Below are 18,468 nucleotides of genomic sequence, written 5' to 3'. Positions count from 1 at the left end.
TATAAAACCCATGATAAATATTAACAAAAAGATCAGACACACACAGACAACAAATAATAGAACCAACAAGATGGCAAACATCTCTCACTCGACGTTCATATTCTCCATCATTTTCCTCATCTCCACTGCGACTGCTGCCACATTCGACATCCTTAATCGATGTAGCTACACCGTGTGGGCAGCCGCTAGCCCCGGAGGAGGTCGGCGTCTATATGCTGGCCAGTCATGGAGGTTAGATGTTGCGGCCGGCACTAAAATGGCCCGGATTTGGGGTCGGACCAACTGTAAGTTTGATTCCTCGGGCCGTGGCCGATGCGAAACTGGTGATTGTAGTGGTGGACTTCAATGTACTGGTTGGGGCCAGCCTCCAAACACGTTGGCTGAGTATGCTTTAAACCAATACAATAACTTAGACTTCTATGACATCTATCGATGGATTTAACATCCCTATGGAGTTTAGGTAAGAGAATATATCATCATAAATATAAAATATGAAAAATTTCCCAAAAGCAATTTTCTTTAATTTGTCTATATTTCAAAATGTTTCATTATGATAAAATCTTTTGTCGGTGTGTTGTATTGTTTCCAGCCCAACAAGCTCGAATTGCAAGCGGATAATATGCAACGCGGACATAAAGGGACAGTGTCCGAACCAGTTGAGGGCCCCGGGCGGTTGCAATAACCCGTGTACGGTTTATAGGTCAAACCAGTATTGTTGTACGAACGGGAAAGGTTCATGTAGTAGCACTGGATTCTCAAGATTCTTCAAACAGAGATGTCCCGACGCCTACAGCTATCCACAAGATGACCCAACCAGCACTTTCACTTGCACCAACACTAACTACAGGGTCGTGTTTTGTCCTTAGGGCTAAGCTCCGTGCTACGGGTCTCCAGCTCCTCTTTGATTACCAATGAGCATTAAATAATTAGGAGCCGCGTCTCTGTTGTATGTCTGTAAGTATGTGGACGGGTATGATCAATATATATCTACGATCATGGATAATAATGAAGCAATAATAATTACGTTGGTCACCTATGTGCTGGACTCTAGAAAAACCACTCCTATGTACTCCAAATTGTATGGTCAAAGTCTAGAGATGTTTGTCAACTGTAACACTCCATCTAGGCTAAAAGTATCCCTTTTGTCACAAAATCAATTTCAAATTAAATCACTTTTACAAACCACAAATAACAATAAACAAGAATCAGTGGAGCGTACAACCATAATCACTGATACTAAGGGGAGCAGTGAAGCAAATGCTATAAACAAAGATGTTTACTTTGATCTCTTGCATGAATCCCATAGAGAGCCTAAATCAACATTACCTCCTGAGAGTACAATTCCTATGTTTTTGCAATCACTCAAAGAAAGATGACTACGGAAACTATTTGATAAAACTGCTGCTAGGCCAATAGCACCACTTGGTTCTACAGAGACCTTTAGTATCTCATAGCACATTCTCATTGCTTCAATTATTTCACAATCTTCCAAGGTTATCACATCATCTACCAGGTCTCTCACCACCGGCCTGATAGCAAATAAGACGTTTTGAGAAGGAATGATACAGATTTTGAAACAATTTAGCCATTTAGGTTATAAGAGTAAGAATTAATTTACCATGTCAAATCTCCAAGAGAAGCTCGAAGGCCATCGGCTATTGTATTAGTCACAGGTAAAGTGATGATCTTACCAGCGACCTTAGACTGAGCCGCATCATCAGCTCCTTTGGGTTCAGCGGCTATAATTCGGATGCTAGGCTTAATCGATTTGGCAGCAAGAGCCACACCACTTATCAAACCACCACCGCTTATTGGCACAACTATAGCATCAATCTCTTGGATTTGCTCTAGCAGTTCCAATGCAATTGTACCCTGACCACTGTTACAAGAACCATAACCTGAACTAATTACTCACCATAAAAATGAGAGTTATCTCGTCAAAGAACAAAGAATCCCATATTAAAACAGAGATGATTCCTTCAACATACTGTAATATTATTCCTAATATGCACTTTTGTGTAAGAAAATTAAATAACTTAAATTTTGGAGGATATAGTTCCCTTTTGTGTTAATGAGCCCACTCAAGAGATTCAAAGTTCTATCTTTCTAGCAAAATAAGGCTTTAGTGAGTAACGTACATTTGAGAACTGAACATATAACACCAACATAGAGAAGCAGAATACCTGATAATGCGTCCATCATTATATGGGTGGATGAGAACTGAACCTGTTTCCTGCAGAACTTTTGAAGCCACTGTCTCTCTAGAAGACATAGTTGATTCACTCCATATAACCTTACCACCATAACGGATCACATTATCAACTTTGCACTGTGGAGCACCTTTTGGTACAACAATATATGCCGGGATTCCCTGCATCTTCGCAGCCAAAGACAACGCAGCAGCATGGTTTCCACTGATAATAGAAATCCAATAGTAAGGGATGAACACTATTAAAGGCCCAAATGAAATCAGTAAACAATAAAGCATTAATCTTTCATAGTATGAAAACAAAATCTTACAAAACCTGCTGTGTGTTACAACCCCTTTGGCTGCTTGTTCAGGATCAAGAGACAAAACAGCATTACAAGCTCCACGGAATTTGAAAGCTCCACTGATATATCATAAGAAAGCAGAAATTTAAAATGATTAGATATTCGATAAGAATCTTCACTGACAACAAAGCATTAGTACCAAGTCCATCCCTGCCCCTCACCCTTTCTGAAAGCATTCACACTTAAAGAACAAGCTTCTTCCGGAGATTATATTCAAAGATTCAGATGTTAACACCGGAGTTATGTGTATATAAGGCTTAATACGCTCATGAGCTTCCTTAATGGTAGATATATCAGCAGCATACTTCTCTCTATTTGCTTCCATTTCTAAAAATATACAAAGAAACTTCATTATCACTTAATCAACATCCTACTTATCAGAAACAACAAATACTCATCTAACATTACTTCAAATTTGTTAAAAATGTTACCTTTAAGGCAAGAACACAACTGAGATTGCAAAAGCTTTTCTTGCTTACAAAAAGACTGAAACTTTTCAATTACAAAGCTTCTTCTTGCTTACAAAATGACTGAAACTTTTCAATGTCAAAAGCGTTTTGCTTACAAAAAGATAGAAACTTTTCAATTACAAAAGCTTCAACATATGACATTTGCAATTTACAGTTACAGTTTCGATTAAAGAACCCTTAAGCATCAGAAACACACGAATTGAAACAAAGGAGAGTCCAATTCACTAAGAAATTGAAACGAAGAAAGGAGAAAAGAACAAACCTAATTTCTCAAATCAGGTCTTCAGGATTTGGGAATTTTCAATTTTACCCCAGTTTCAGGGAATTGCAGATTCGAGAGGACGTAGTAGACGTTTCTTCAAAGACAGGACCATGTTGCGGAGCTATAAAATAGAACGTTACGCTGTTTAGCACAAGAAACGTCGTGCATTGTCTGTCTATATTAATAAAACTATCATATGAATGTGCTTTTTTACGTTGACTGCTATAGTAAATAAGTTACTAAACAGGTGAGGAGACCACAAGTGGAGATGTGATATCAGCTGATGATCCTAATCAATAGAATTTGTATATTGATCACTGACCAAATCTTTCAATCTTCAGATGATATAGTTGAGTATTTTAAGTTCTTAACTAATTTGATGAAAAATTTGATAAACTATGATATCCATTTCAACTCTCGTTCATCCTGCCAACACTATATATATCTCTCGTACGTCTCTATATTATCGCTTTATAAACATTTTTGAGGCATTGAGTAGTTCAAAGCGTGAATGCTGGAAACTGAGACAAGTTTCTCATGACAATTTTTTTTGGTGAAAGAGAGGGAAAATTCCCCAAGTTTTATTAAACAACAGAAAACAAATTACAACCGAACACGACGCGAGGTCCCAAATCCAACAAGATCCTCTAAAACAATCGAATTCACTACATCCGGTGGAGACTCAAAAATATACAAACCTAAAGACAGAGAAAAAGCATAGTTAGCTAAACCGTCGGCGAGACGATTCGCTTCCCTATACACGTGAGAAATGCGGACTATCCAGTCCCTTGATAAAAAGCCGTAGCACAATCGTACTAGGAAGGATAATGGATGAGAATCATTAATTCCAGAATTAAGAAACTCAACCACTATCTGTGAGTCTACCTCCAACTCCACTCTCGTCGCTCTCTTCTCCCAGGTTAAGCATAATCCATAATATACACCCCATAACTCAGCCATAGGTGCAGTACAGATACCAATATTTAGAGCAAAACCCCCATACCAGTTCCCCTCTCCATCCCGTAATACTCCTCCCGCTGTCGCTAAACCTGGATTTCCGTGTGATGCTCCATCAGTATTAAGCTTAAACCATCCCTCAGTCGGTAAGCTCCATTTGATCAGCCTATCTTCTCGCACCACACTCTGATCACCACTATGCAGTACTGAATTTGCGAGAGAAACTTCAGTAGCATAGTCCTTCAAGAAATGTACTCTGTCGCGGGATTTGATATTTGAACCGAAGACGTTTCCACAACGCCATTTCCAACCCCACCAGGCGCTGATAGCAAATAGTGTTGACCACTCGGCTCCACTAACATCCGAGTGTTGTCCCAAGTTAACATATAACCATTCTAAGATCGACATCTCAAAGAACCCATGTACCTTCATTGTAGCCCCAAGTCTGTGCCAAACTTCTACCATGGCTGGACAATCACGCAGTATATGTGTTATCGTCTCATTCCCACTTTTACAGACTTGACAGAGTCCCGAGTCACACAAATGTCTCCTGTGTCTTTCCATATTGGTCATCAGCATCTGATTTGCCACTAACCATAAGAAAATTTTCACACGTTCAGGTGCTACAACTCGCCAGATGCGATCAAAAAACTGTTGCATCCTCTGTTTTGGGACCCGATCCCGTGTTAAGAACTGATAGGCAGAGCTCACCGTGAATTTACCATCCGAGCACTCTCCCCATGCTATCCTATCCGTAGCCCCTGTTACATTATCCAGCACCCTAGCGGCTAATTGTAATCGCGTGTTTGTTGACACAAAGGGTGCGATGCGTGGTAAATCCCAGCCGATACCATCAATCCATAACTCATGTACCCGAAGATCACCATAGCCATCCGGAAGTGGTGTTATAACTGACTCTTGGAGGGGAGAATCAGAGAGCCACTTATCTATCCAGAATTTGATTTGTCGTCCATTACCAAGAACCCAACATAAACCAGGAAACACTACCTCTCTCAATCCAGTCCCAATACTTCTCCATGTTGAAGACCAATGTCCCTTTGAGGTCAACCAAGCCAGATTCTGAGTATCGCCAACTTGATACTTGCTTCTTAGTAAAACTGCCCATAAACTATCCATATCCTTTAAAAGTCTCCATCCCAGCTTAGCTATGAGAGCTTTATTCATTGGTTTTGCCTGTCGAATCCCCAGCCCACCCTCTTGCTTCGGTAAACACACCCTATCCCAAGCAAGAAGATGTTGCCTCTTCTTCTCAGCTGAGCTTCCCCATAGAAAGTCTCTTGATATTTTATCTAACCTCTCAAGCATGTGTTGTGGTAGAGATATTGTGCTCATTGTGTGAACTGGTATTGATGACAACACTGCCTTTGTCAACGTAACCCGTCCAGCCAAACTTAAGAACCTTCCTTTCCAGCCCGATAACCTTGAGGACATTTTTTCCAACACATCTCCAAAGGTCTCCTTATTAATTCGTTTGTGTATAATTGGCATCCCCAAATATTTTCCCAGATCTCTGGTGGACTTAATACTACTCTCCACTGAAATCTGTGCTACCAAGTCCCGATGAACATTATCCGAGAAGAAGATTTTAGATTTTTCGAGACTGACTTTTTGGCCTGATGCGAGACAAAATTTCTCCAGGACTCGTCGTATTATCTTCACCTGTGCGACTGATGCCTCCGCGAACAGGATGAGATCATCCGCGAAGCAAACATGAGATAGCTTTGGGCCTCATCTCGACAAAGCAATGGGTTTCCACTCTTTCCCAGCAACAGACAACTCAATCTGGTGGCACAACCGTTCTAAACACAAGACAAACAAGTAAGGGGACAGTGGATCGCCTTGACGAAGCCCTCTCTCTGGAGAAAATGGTTCTGTCTTCTCACCATTCCACAGAAGGGTCATGGAAGGACCTGTGACACACTGCATTATCCAATTGACCCAATTCACTGGTAGCCCTGCAACCCGAAGTGTTTCTTCAAGAAAGTCCCACTTGATTCGGTCATAAGCTTTCTCCAAATCCAACTTTAACAGCATCCATCCCTTTTTTCCTTTCTTTCTCCTCATTGAATGAACTGCCTCTTGCACCACTACTATATTGTCAGTGCTCAGCCTACCTGGGATGAAGCTAGGTTGTGCAGGTCCAATTAGCTTTGGCATCAGTTTCTTCAATCGCAACACCATAGTCTTCGTAATTGTCTTGAACAGGACATTACAAGTCGGAATTGCATTATTCTCTCCGGTTTCGTCACTTTAGCAATTAGTACTAAGAGTGCATCATTCGTTCCACTTGGTAGCACATTCGACTCAAAGAAATTCAACACAAATCTTGTCATTGATTCACCAACAACGTCCCAACAGTCTTGGTAAAATATTGGCTGGTACCCATCTGGCCCCGGTGCCTTATACTTTCCCATACTCTGAATCGCTTGTTGGACTTCTAAACCAGAGAAGGGTTTAGTTAAAGACGTCAGCTCCTCCCTTGTTAAACCCGCAAAACCAACTCTTGGTAGTTGCTCTCCACCCACAGAAACATCCTCCATGGAGTATAGCTTCTTATAATAATCTAACTGCAAGGCTCTCCAACTCCGTGGAGTTTGAAATCCACACCCCTTCATTGTTCTTTAGCATCTCAATTCTGTTCCTTCTCCTCCTGATAATAGTTGAAGTATGAAAGAATTTTGAATTACGATCTCCCATCGTTATCCATTTCTCACGAGATTTTTGGAACCATAACACTTCTTCTTGCTCCAAAACCACGTCCAGCTCCTTCATTAATAACACTTCCTTAGTAAGTAACTCATCAGTTTGAAAGATATCCAACAAATCTTGAGTAGCTTTAATCTCCATCAAAAACTGATCTTTTCTTTTATTTATATCACCAAAGATTTCCCGATTCCACTGTTTTAGTTTCACCCGTAAACCCTCAAGCGCATCAGGAGTGGTCAGATTATTTTACCAAGAATTGACCAACAATTCTTTGAAGCCCGTATGATTCAGCCAAGCCGCCTCAAATCTAAACGGTCTTCGTCTTGGATTACCTTTCATTTCTGGGTACAGTTGCAGGTATAATGGTGCATGATCAGAAGCTAGTATCGAGAGGTGAGTCACAACAGCCTCCTGATACTTCAAACGTGTCTCGGCACAACACAATACCCTATCCAACCTCTTTGCAACATAAGTACTTTCCATATTTCCTCGCCTCCATGTGTACTTGTTACCTTTAAAACCCATATCAATCAGTGTAAGCTCATTAATCCATTCACCAAAGGCTAGCGAATCTGTCGATAGACGACCATTGCCACCAGTCCTCTCATCAAGCCTAATGATCGTGTTGAAATCCCCACCAACTATCAACGGATCATTAACTCCTTCAATCTCCTGTTTCAACTGCCCCCACAATCCACTTCTTCGACTTACAGAAGGTGCAACATATACCACTATTAAGTGTATTCTATCATCTCCATTAACCACCAACGCATGTATAAACTGATCCGATGAGCTAATTATGGTGACATCTCCCACTTCAGTCCTCCATAACAGCCATAAGCCTCCACTCTGCCCTATTGCATCCACCCAAAACGAATTCGCAAAGCCCAAACGCTGACAAATACGGTTCGCACGATCTCCTGCTGCATGCGTTTCAAACAGAGCCAGTATGTCCGTCTTCTGTCGTTTGAGCATGTAATGAATTGATCTCCGAAAGTTGGGTTTATTCGCCCCCCGGCAATTCCACATAATACAATCCATTAAAATTGTGCAGATAGTCACTAGAACAACCGGGGAAACCCGTCACGCCGTTAGCAGAGCCGCCCCCATCTCCGGCAGAGCTCCCTCCAACGTCTCTTCCATCTGTTCAGACCTCTCCATCGTATCCAGTCGAGATCTCTCCTCTTCTGTCTCGCATCCCAGAATCGACAAAGTCTGCGCCATACCATCTCATGTATTCACAAACACACCACCTGACCAACACACACTGTCATCTTCGACCCTGAGTTGCTTCCCAGATGACACTAATTCAGTCTGCTTCTGTATCGGGCCAAAAATAAGGCCTCTTGTGTGCCGAATTTGTTTATTCTGTTTTCCCTTTGGCCCATTAACGACACCCTTGTGAAGTTCACCATTTCTTTTCTCCATACCACTCTCCTTAGGCCCACCTTTACCCTTACTATTCGAGCCCATTGAGCCCAATGCAAAAACCGCTTTTCCCTGGTTCCCATTTTTCCCTCCATGCAAGATATTCGAGTTATCTTCATTTTCCTTATTCTGGTCCGTTGATATAGCAACTTTTATTATCTCTGGAGATATCATATCATCTGCGAGATTCCCGAAACTATTCGTAATCTCAATATTCGCAACCGCCTGATTTTGCGGGATTTCCCGAAGATTCCATCCAGATTCAGCGTCCCCACTCCCAGCAGAGAACACCACTTTCATCGTCGGTGCGGCTGACCGTCGCTGGGATCCCCTCACCAGTATATACCCATCATCTTGTAAATTCTGTTGGGTCCCATTACCCTGGACACTGTTTCTCAACTGCTCACCTTGCGCAACCATGTTCCCCGATGAACTCGTGCCTTGCTTCGCCGTTACTCCATCTGCCTCATGCACCTCTACCCTCCGCCTAGAACATTAACTCGCTTGGTGACCAAAAATTCCACAAACTGGACATATGTTTTGTAATCCTTCATACGCCACAAAGTACCGATCCCCATTGATCTGGATTGTCCCCTTCAAAGGTTTTCTTAAATTCACCTCCACACACAACGCGAGCAAAACGTGCCCGTTCGAGATTTAACGTCGTTAAATCCACTTTGACTGGTCTACCCAATCCTTTTGCTATGCACATCAAGATCGCGCGATGGTAAAAGTTCACCGGGATATTTGACAACCGTATCCAAACCGGCGTGGTAACAATATCATCTGTCGCCGGATCAAACTCTGGGTCCCATGCTTGCACCATAAGATAACTACCATACACCCTCCATGGACCTCCTGTGAGCGCTGTCATGTATTCCTCCTCCATCTCAAACCTTACCATGAAAAAGTTACGTGGAAGATCTATCACATACATAGCCCCCTTTGGCTTCCACAACTCCCTTAGCTGTTTCGACAACTCTGCAATCCAAATGTTTCGACCTAACACTTTCACGATCATGCAATTCTTCCACAAACTATTCATCACCTCTAGAACCTCCTTCTCAATGGTAACAACCGGTTCTCCATCCTCTCCTTCCGGAAACTCCAGCCGAACCTTCCCCTCTACAAACTCATCGTCCATCACCAGTTCCGGTCTGAGTCTCCCTCCTGTCCCACTTCCCTTCACCTTCCCAACCAACAAAGCCCCAGGATCCGGAGGGTCTCCTGATGGCTCCACCCTTCCTCCGATATCGACCATAGTCGCGTCCTCCTGCCCTATATTCGCCATTACAGAGCCCTAATGAGTCTTTTGTAGTTTCTCTGACAATGGCTTTAAGGAAATAATGATCTTAAAAAGGTACATTTCCTCATCTTCTTCATTGTACCTAAAAGATCAGAGGGTTTTAGTCTTAAGATTAGGATTTTGATGGGACAGTACTTAAATCCTCGTATGGGAGTCCATAAAAACTAGAGACCCACTTCCAAAAATGCCTATATATTATATACATGCACAGACATGCTGACATGCATTTATTTTTGGATGAAGATAGCCCTTTAATCATTGTTCCATAATTTCATTCACTGCGAAAACTTAGCTAGTCGTGTACTATTTGGTGGAAAATAATATCTTTATGAGCTCTGAGCTCAATTCATAAGTCAAACAAACTCATGTGATATAAGCGTTTTTCTTGGATCTTTACCTAGAATGATGGATCAATTTATTTCTTTCAGATATACATGCATGAATGAACTGTTGACCTTTTGTATACGATCTGCATTTATGTGGATGGTTTTTCATCTTTAGTAGTATTTTTTTTTCCTGATTCAATCTCATCCAATCAACTGTAAAGAGAGAGTCGTCATTTTCTCTACGCAAAGATAAATAGTCCACTCCACACATATGCGCGAGTTATTATAAAATCAGTGATATTAATTAATTTTAATTTATTTAATAATTATAATTTTTTAATATATATATATATACATATATATTTTTTAATGTCCATGATATTTCTTTACATTTTTAATCATTTAAATCATATGACATGAAAATATATAATTTATTTTAAAATAATCATAATACATATCGTTTGAATTTATTCATTTTTTTTGTTAAATTTTTGTAATATTTTTCTTTAGTATTTTTAATATTCAAAGTAAAAAAAAAAACATGATTAGTGATAAAAATGAAATTTTAATATGATTTGGAAACATTTAACATTTAGTAATTATATTATTATAAAATTTGAAGTTGTTCGTATAAACTACAACATAAATTATTTAATAAATATATTATTCTTATTTTGTAAGTAACAAATTAAATATGTTCATATATAATCTCTTTCTATATTCCACTTAATTCAAGTTATATTACTAGGTGTAGTTCTAATGATTTCATATTTCTAGTACAAGGTAGATTGGAATGGAATATCAAAATGTTTTTTATTTTATATTAGAAAAATCCTTAAACCACAAAATTTGAATTAAATAAATATTATAGTGATTCTTGTATAATTATATATTGGATGATTAAAAAAATATTTATAATGATGATTGATGAGTATACTAAAAATATGTATTACAAATATTTTTGAGATAACAATTTATACTACAACGTATTGTGATTTTATGTGAGTTCACAAAAGAATAGTTGTTAAAGACGTTAAATACATGCAAAACACACAAATAGAGAAATGTTTTGCATTAAAGTGATTAAAAATGAAATGTACAAAATATCACCAACCTATCAATATTTTTAAAAAATAATTTTATATTTCTAAAAACGGTACCAAAAGCTGCTTGTGGAATGTGGTTAGTTTTGCAAGGGAGACCTAATAAAATTAGAAGTCCGTAGATTCTCGTCACAATGAAGAGAGAAAGAAAACAAAATTTGAATCAAACCTTATGTGTTAACATTTCACAATTTTAATGTTTTTACTACAAAAAAAAACGTATTGTATCACAAAACTAAATGTTATTGTTTTAGATTAGTTTTTAATAATCGATATAAAAGTTATATATCAACATCAATTACAATAATTGATACTGTTATTGATATGTATGACATTATTTCATTATAACCAATGCAATTCTAAATCATTTGCATCACTTTTAAAATACAAATTAATAAATTTACTTCACTTAATAATTGATGTATTTTTAATTTATATCAATAAAATAAAAAAATTGTTTGATAGTAAATTTATATTTTGGGAAAAGTCATTTGATTTTAATATGTATCTGTTGTTATTTATTGATGATATATATCTTATAAAAAATTATAATACTTGAACAAATTGGCAATACATATATTTTTTTTAAAAATGTAATTGGATAAACACATGTTATTATTTGATCTTAAGTTAGGTCGATTAGTACATATATAATTTGATTTCACTATTTTCAATTTTTATTTTTTTAACATGAAAAATATTTAACAATTTTTTTTTATATTTTTTAAAAAGCTCTAAAATATAAAATTTTAAAATATGTAGTTCTTTTTGTTTTTCAAAAATAGCAATTGTAGTTCAAATACATAAAAAATAATAATTATATTATTCTTTAATCAATTACAACATAAAATCCAAATTCACAACATTTAAAAAAGAAAAAAAAAACCAAAACAAGTAATATCCCATATCGACTGTGGCAAAAAAAAGCTCTCCTAATTGCTTCTATATATTCTCTTCAGGTAATGGTCCATCTTATGTGGGAATAACAATTAATTGTGGGATCCATCATAAGTATAGCATAAATAATTCTTATGAGTTATCAAATGAATATATATAAAAACATGATTAAAATATATAAATAATTAAAGATTGTAAAAAAATTATTTTCATATTATTAAATTTTTAACATCAGTTTTCTGAAATGATATAAATGTTTTACATTATTTTTTTTTCAACTGTTTTACATTAGTTTTGATAACTAATACAAATATTTTATATCAATTTAGTAAAATGATGTAAGACTTGCAACATTTTTTGTAAATGAACATTGGTTCCACTAATTAAATCAAATGTTCTTTTCAATTGATGCAAATTATTTGTATCAACAAAATGTAAATCATTTATTTAAGTGATACAAATTATTTAAACATCATCTAATATGATACAAATATATAAAATAAATGATCTAAAATAAACTTTTCTTTTGTAGTGTTTGTTTATTATGTAGGGAAATTGAATTATTGTATGACCAGTCAAAATGTGGTATGGTACCATGCATCATGCATGGTGCAAGGAATGTATATCAAAGATTTTTCTTCCACCAATTTCCAACCAATCGTCTCTAAAGTAATTAAAATCTCTGATAAATGAGCCATAATTTATTTATATTCAGATGGGGTATGGTAAACGGTTCAATCATCCCCAATTTTTATGTCAATCCAATCTATAAGCTTTATCCTATAAAAAAAAAAATATACGCTTTAGTATCAATTTTGTCATTCTCTTATTTTTTTTTTGTTCTTTTTTTTTTGTCCCTTCTTATACATATACTATTTGAGTTCAATACCTATGTGACTTGAATTTTTTTTTTATTAGCTTGTAACAACGATAAAAAATTTTATCAACAAAATAATGTAAATCAATATTTTATCATAAAATTTACACTCCATTGATGGAAGAGTTATAAGTAATTTTATTAATCTATGAGCTAAGGATTCCTCAAAATACCACACTTTATATTTTTTTCTAAAAATATTACAAAAAGTTTTATTTTCCAAAAATAACACAAACACAAAAGAATTTAAGAGTGTAGAGAAGTTTTTTTAAGGTTAAAGTTGACAATTTTAGATCTAAAGTATGGATTTTAGAAAATATGATTTCGTGTTTAGGATTTAGAGATTATTTTTTAATACGAAAACTTTAGTTCAGTTTTGTGGTAAATTTTTAATATATATATGTATATTAGTGGTATTTTTGAAAAAAATAAATATTTTAATGGTATTTAAAAAAAAATTCTAATTTACTGATATTTTTGAGAATCGTCCTTAACTTATTGTCCTCGAAAATAGAAAAACCATTAAACACAAAATTTGAATTAAATAACTATTATAATGATCTTAAAATAATTACGTATACGGAGAGACTGAAAACCTGATTCTTGTTTATAACTCTGTAAAATGGTTATCTTTTTTTTTTTTTTTTTTTTTTTTTTTTTTTTGTCAAAGGGTATGGTTATCTTTTCTTTGTACGTATTCTTTTGTTAATACTTTCAAAAATTAATTATAGGTTGAAGTACACCATATCTTACTTATAACTCCTGTCAATATGTTAAGGCACACCATATCATATTATAGTTTTAACATAAATAGGCATTATTATACGTGTATACAATAAGTCGGTTCTGATCTTTTCCAAGATGAGAAACATTTAAGAAAATCCCAAGAAACTGTGTCTACCCTTGCTTGAAATCTAAGTTGGTATTTCCATAACTATTTAATTTTTCTCCACAACTGAGACATATACTAATGAATGCATATGCATGTGCAAATTATATTATAATGTAGTAGTACATAATTTCAAGAACCTATTATCAAGATTGAAGTTGTGAGCTTGATTTTACCGTAAGTCTCTGTGTGTTCATTTCAATGTTAATTCTTTAAGTTTTCATAAATTCCAGCAAAAGAAAATCTACAGACACGATGATGAGCAATCTAAAACTCGGTGTGGACGTGATCGGAGCACACAATCTCTTCCCAAAAGACGGGCAAGGAACATCGAACGCATACGTCGAGCTTTACTTCGATGGTCAGAAGCACCGAACAACGATCAAAGATCGTGACTTAAACCCGGTTTGGAACGAGAGTTTCTTCTTCAACATCTCAGATCCATCTCGTCTTCACTATCTCAATCTTGAAGCTCAAGCTTATAGCCACAACAGATCTACAAATGGACGTTCCTTCCTTGGCAAGGTATCTCTCTCAGGGACCTCTTTTGTTCCTCATTCTGATGCTGTTGTTCTTCACTTTCCCATGGAAAGACGTGGTATCTTCTCTCGTGTTAGAGGTGAGCTAGGTTTGAAGGTTTACATAACCGACGAGGCTTCTTTAAAATCCTCTGCTGCTTCTAATGATCATCAAGATAATCTTGATCCGGCGCTCCCAAGAGGTATTAAACTCAGCTCTAATGATACCATTCGTTGATTGGGAAGGGCAATTGATTTTTTTGGTTCGGATAGGATATTTTGTTTCTTGAGAGTTGGGAGTCAAATTAAAACAAAATATTTTTGTCCAGTATAGCCAAATTAAACCTTAGATGGTTTCTCAAATTTTTCATAAATTAAAAATAAATTTTATAAACAATTTAATAAATACGAATTTCATGATTTTGTAATCAATCATAACAAGTAGGAATTTAAATAAATCTTAAAAATATGATTCTTGGTTTATTCAATTGTATTTGCTTACACTAAATTTTGGATCTTGTTTAATTTCGATCCGGTTTGTTCTGTTATAAAATTATAAAATAAGTGGTTATATAAACAAATATTTATTCAATTTAGATGTAAAATTTTGGTTCAGTTTAGTTTGATTTATTTGCTTGTTACGATTGTTTACAAACAACAAAGTGTAATTTACTTGAACTAATTTTTTTAAATGTGTAACAGTTTCAGCAATGAAGGTAGAACATAGGTCCGACAAACGACATGTCTTTTACAATCTCCCGAACAATGCTCAAGAACATCAACAACAACAACATCCACAAGGGTCTAACCAACCCTCTTCCTCAGCCGCTGAACCGGATCATAATAATGAACATCATAACCACTATGTGCCAAAGCATCAAGTAGACGAGATGAGACCCCAACCACCACCACCTTCAAAGCTAGTCCATGCGCATTCAATTGCTTCGGCTCAGCCAGCAGATTTCGCCCTTAAGGAAACAAGCCCGCATCTCGGTGGTGGAAGAGTCGTTGGTGGGCGTGTTATTCACAAAGACAAAACCGCTACGAGTACTTATGATCTTGTCGAGAGAATGTATTTCCTCTATGTCCGCGTAGTCAAAGCTCGTGAACTACCAATAATGGATATAACAGGAAGTGTTGATCCTTTTGTCGAGGTAACTAATTTATTATTAAACAAATTTTACTCAAATCAAGAATTGTTTTTCTAAACACATTTTTTTTTGTAGGTGAAAGTGGGGAACTACAAAGGTATCACAAGACATTTTGAGAAGAGACAACATCCGGAATGGAACCAAGTGTTTGCATTCGCGAAAGAGCGAATGCAAGCCTCGATGTTGGAAGTAGTGGTTAAAGACAAAGATCTTTTGAAAGACGATTATGTCGGGTTTGTTCGGTTTGACATTAACGATATCCCTCTTCGAGTGCCTCCGGACAGCCCACTTGCTCCGCAATGGTATAGATTAGAGGATAAGAAAGGGGAGAAGATCAAAGGGGAGCTAATGCTCGCTGTTTGGATTGGTACACAAGCGGATGAAGCTTTCTCTGATGCTTGGCATTCTGATACTGCAATGCCTGTTGATTGTTCTCCAGCCATCTCTGCCGTTCTTCGCTCAAAGGTACAATGACCTTGATTTTATTGTTTATATTTTGTAGTGGTGCATTATTTTGAAATTAAAAACCAAGATTCTAATGTGAATTGTAAGCGTAAACACCAAACGCATATGAAAGAAAGAAAGAAAAAAAGTGTTTCCCATGTTTGCAATTTATCTGATAAAAAGCTAATGTTTAATTTATTTATTCTGAATATTTAACGCGTAAATTCAATGTAGATGTTAAATTTTGTGATTACAAATTTTGTTGATGTCACGTTGCTTTTGTTGATTATGAAGCAAATAATTTGATATTGTGAATTGTTCTTTTGTTTAAGAATAGGTCTATCATGCGCCTCGTCTATGGTACGTGCGTGTGAACGTGATCGAAGCACAAGACTTGATTCCGACAGACAAAACTAGGTTTCCTGATGTTTACGTCAAAGCGCAGCTAGGGAACCAAGTCATGAAGACCAGACCATGCCAAGCTCGAACCCTTGGCGCTGTTTGGAATGAAGACTTTTTGTTTGTTGTCGCAGAGCCTTTTGAAGACCATTTGGTTCTCACTGTCGAGGACCGGGTGGCTCCAGGAAAGGATGAGATAGTTGGCCGTACTTACATTCCTTTGAACACAGTAGAGAAGCGAGCTGATGACCATATGATACATGCGCGCTGGTAATGCTTTTACTTACGATACTAGACGCAAAATAAATCAGATTTAAAAGGTTTTATTTTTGTGGTTTTAATAAGAATGTGTTTTACTAGGTTTAATCTTGAGAGACCAGTTGTTGTAGATGTGGATCAGCTCAAGAGAGAAAAATTTTCTATGAGGATTCATCTCCGAGTTTGTCTTGAAGGAGGATACCATGTGTTGGATGAATCGACTCATTACAGCAGCGATCTCCGCCCATCCGCTAGACCGCTATGGAGACAACCGATTGGAGTACTTGAGCTTGGGATCTTAAACGCTGTTGGACTTCACCCGATGAAGACTAGAGAAGGAAGAGGAACCTCTGACACCTTTTGCGTTGGGAAATACGGCCAAAAATGGGTTAGAACGAGGACAATGGTGGATAACTTGTCTCCCAAGTACAACGAGCAGTATACGTGGGAAGTATTTGATCCAGCTACGGTTTTAACCGTTGGTGTGTTTGATAATGGACAGATCGGTGAAAAGGGAAACAGAGATGTGAAGATTGGAAAGATCCGTATAAGGTTGTCTACTTTAGAGACGGGAAGAATCTACACACATTCTTATCCGTTGCTTGTTCTTCACCCTACTGGGGTAAAGAAGATGGGGGAGCTGCATATGGCTGTGAGGTTCACATGCATCTCGTTTGCAAACATGCTTTACCAATACACAAAACCGCTATTGCCCAAAATGCATTACGTAAGGCCATTCTCGGTTATGCAGCAGGACATGCTTCGTCACCAAGCGGTGAATATAGTGGCTGCACGGCTAGGCAGAGCAGAGCCTCCTCTAAGGAAAGAGATCATTGAGTTTATGTCGGACACGGATTCACATTTGTGGAGTATGCGTAAGAGCAAAGCCAATTTCTTCAGGATGATGACTGTTTTCTCAGGTGTTATTGCGGTTGGGAAATGGTTTTCTGACATTTGCTCGTGGAGAAACCCAATCACGACAGTTCTCGTTCATGTTCTGTTTCTGATGCTTGTTTGTCTCCCTGAACTGATCCTACCAACAATGTTTCTGTACATGTTTCTGATCGGGCTTTGGAACTACCGGTTTAGACCGCGTTATCCACCGCACATGAACACGAAAATCTCTCAGGCCGAGGCTGTCCATCCAGACGAGCTTGATGAAGAGTTTGACACGTTTCCAACCACCAGAAGCCCTGACATGGTACGGTTACGGTATGACCGGCTTAGAAGCGTGGCCGGGAGGATTCAAACCGTGATTGGAGATCTTGCAACGCAAGGAGAGCGTTTTCAAGCACTTTTAAGCTGGAGAGATCCACGCGCGACCGCAATATTTGTTATATTTTGCTTTCTTGCGGCCATTGTTTTCTTCATAACACCGATTCAGATCGTTGTAGCGTTGGCTGGTTTCTTCACGATGAGGCATCCAAGGTTCCGGCACCGGCTTCCTTCTGTTCCAGTTAACTTCTTCCGCCGCTTGCCTGCCCGAACCGATAGTATGCTTTAGCTTTAAAAGTCCCCTTATATTGGCTGGATGTATTTTTATTTTAATATTCTCATTGGTGAATTGAATGATAGATATATGCTATTATTATTTTGAATCTCGATTTATTTTAGCTACAAGTTTGTTCATTTGAAAACGTTCTATAGTTTTTTTAATGGATGGTATTCATGAGTGTGTTTCCTTTCAACAATAGCTTTAAGAATCAGAAAGCATCAACGTGTCCAATCAGAAACGAAATTCGCCTAATTAACGTTTGTCTTCTTTATCTTATTTTTAATTTTTATTTTTGCATTTTTATGAGCTTCTAGATTCGAATTCGACTAGTAGATAGAGAACCTCCAAATCCAAGCTGTGAAGCATATTTTAAATTTCACACCTATTCCGTTAAAAAATGAATTTCAT

The 18,468-nt window shown here is 37.2% G+C and overlaps 3 protein-coding genes and 1 pseudogene across 6 annotated transcripts; 2 read left to right on the top strand and 2 right to left on the bottom strand.

Moving 5' to 3' along the window:
* Positions 1 to 10: 10 nt before the first annotated feature.
* LOC104718587 (osmotin-like protein OSM34) lies at positions 11 to 1,153 on the top strand (annotated as a pseudogene). The gene is made up of 2 exons (XR_015579300.1): positions 11 to 460; positions 590 to 1,153. The product of XR_015579300.1 is annotated as an osmotin-like protein OSM34 (transcript).
* LOC104718593 (serine racemase) lies at positions 1,141 to 3,487 on the bottom strand. Of its 2 annotated transcripts, XM_010436369.2 has the most exons (7): positions 3,286 to 3,437; positions 2,985 to 3,083; positions 2,715 to 2,880; positions 2,526 to 2,612; positions 2,184 to 2,414; positions 1,619 to 1,879; positions 1,141 to 1,529 (listed from the first exon to the last, which is right to left on the bottom strand). In XM_010436369.2, the coding sequence occupies exons 3-7, from the start codon at positions 2,876 to 2,878 to the stop codon at positions 1,277 to 1,279; spliced, it is 996 nt and encodes a 331-aa protein (XP_010434671.1). In that variant the 5' UTR covers positions 2,879 to 2,880; positions 2,985 to 3,083; positions 3,286 to 3,437; the 3' UTR covers positions 1,141 to 1,276. The 2 variants fall into 2 exon arrangements, with proteins under 2 accessions (XP_010434671.1, XP_010434665.1); XM_010436363.2 differs by lacking the exon at positions 2,985 to 3,083 and having other exon boundaries at positions 3,286 to 3,487.
* Positions 3,488 to 8,947: 5,460 nt separating this feature from the next.
* Positions 8,948 to 9,688, bottom strand: LOC147948603 (uncharacterized). Its single transcript, XM_087467818.1, has one exon. It carries the CDS (start codon positions 9,686 to 9,688, stop codon positions 8,948 to 8,950), a length of 741 nt encoding a protein of 246 aa, XP_087323944.1.
* Positions 9,689 to 13,691: 4,003 nt separating this feature from the next.
* On the top strand, positions 13,692 to 18,202 carry LOC104718613 (multiple C2 domain and transmembrane region protein 7-like). 2 transcript variants are annotated; one of them, XM_087483044.1, is made up of 6 exons: positions 13,692 to 13,828; positions 14,029 to 14,516; positions 15,016 to 15,467; positions 15,540 to 15,929; positions 16,246 to 16,577; positions 16,668 to 18,202. In XM_087483044.1, the coding sequence occupies exons 2-6, from the start codon at positions 14,051 to 14,053 to the stop codon at positions 18,067 to 18,069; spliced, it is 3,042 nt and encodes a 1,013-aa protein (XP_087339170.1). In that variant the 5' UTR covers positions 13,692 to 13,828; positions 14,029 to 14,050; the 3' UTR covers positions 18,070 to 18,202. The 2 variants fall into 2 exon arrangements, with proteins under 2 accessions (XP_087339170.1, XP_087339172.1); XM_087483046.1 differs by having other exon boundaries at positions 13,755 to 13,972; positions 14,046 to 14,516.
* Positions 18,203 to 18,468: the final 266 nt, after the last annotated feature.

Source organism: Camelina sativa, chromosome 2 (assembly GCF_030686135.1).
Source record: "Camelina sativa cultivar CO46 ecotype springtype chromosome 2, ASM3068613v1".
Classification (NCBI taxonomy): Eukaryota; Viridiplantae; Streptophyta; class Magnoliopsida; order Brassicales; family Brassicaceae; genus Camelina; species Camelina sativa.
The sequence above is the reverse complement of the archived record's forward strand: the minus strand, read 5'-3'. Positions and strand labels throughout refer to the sequence as shown.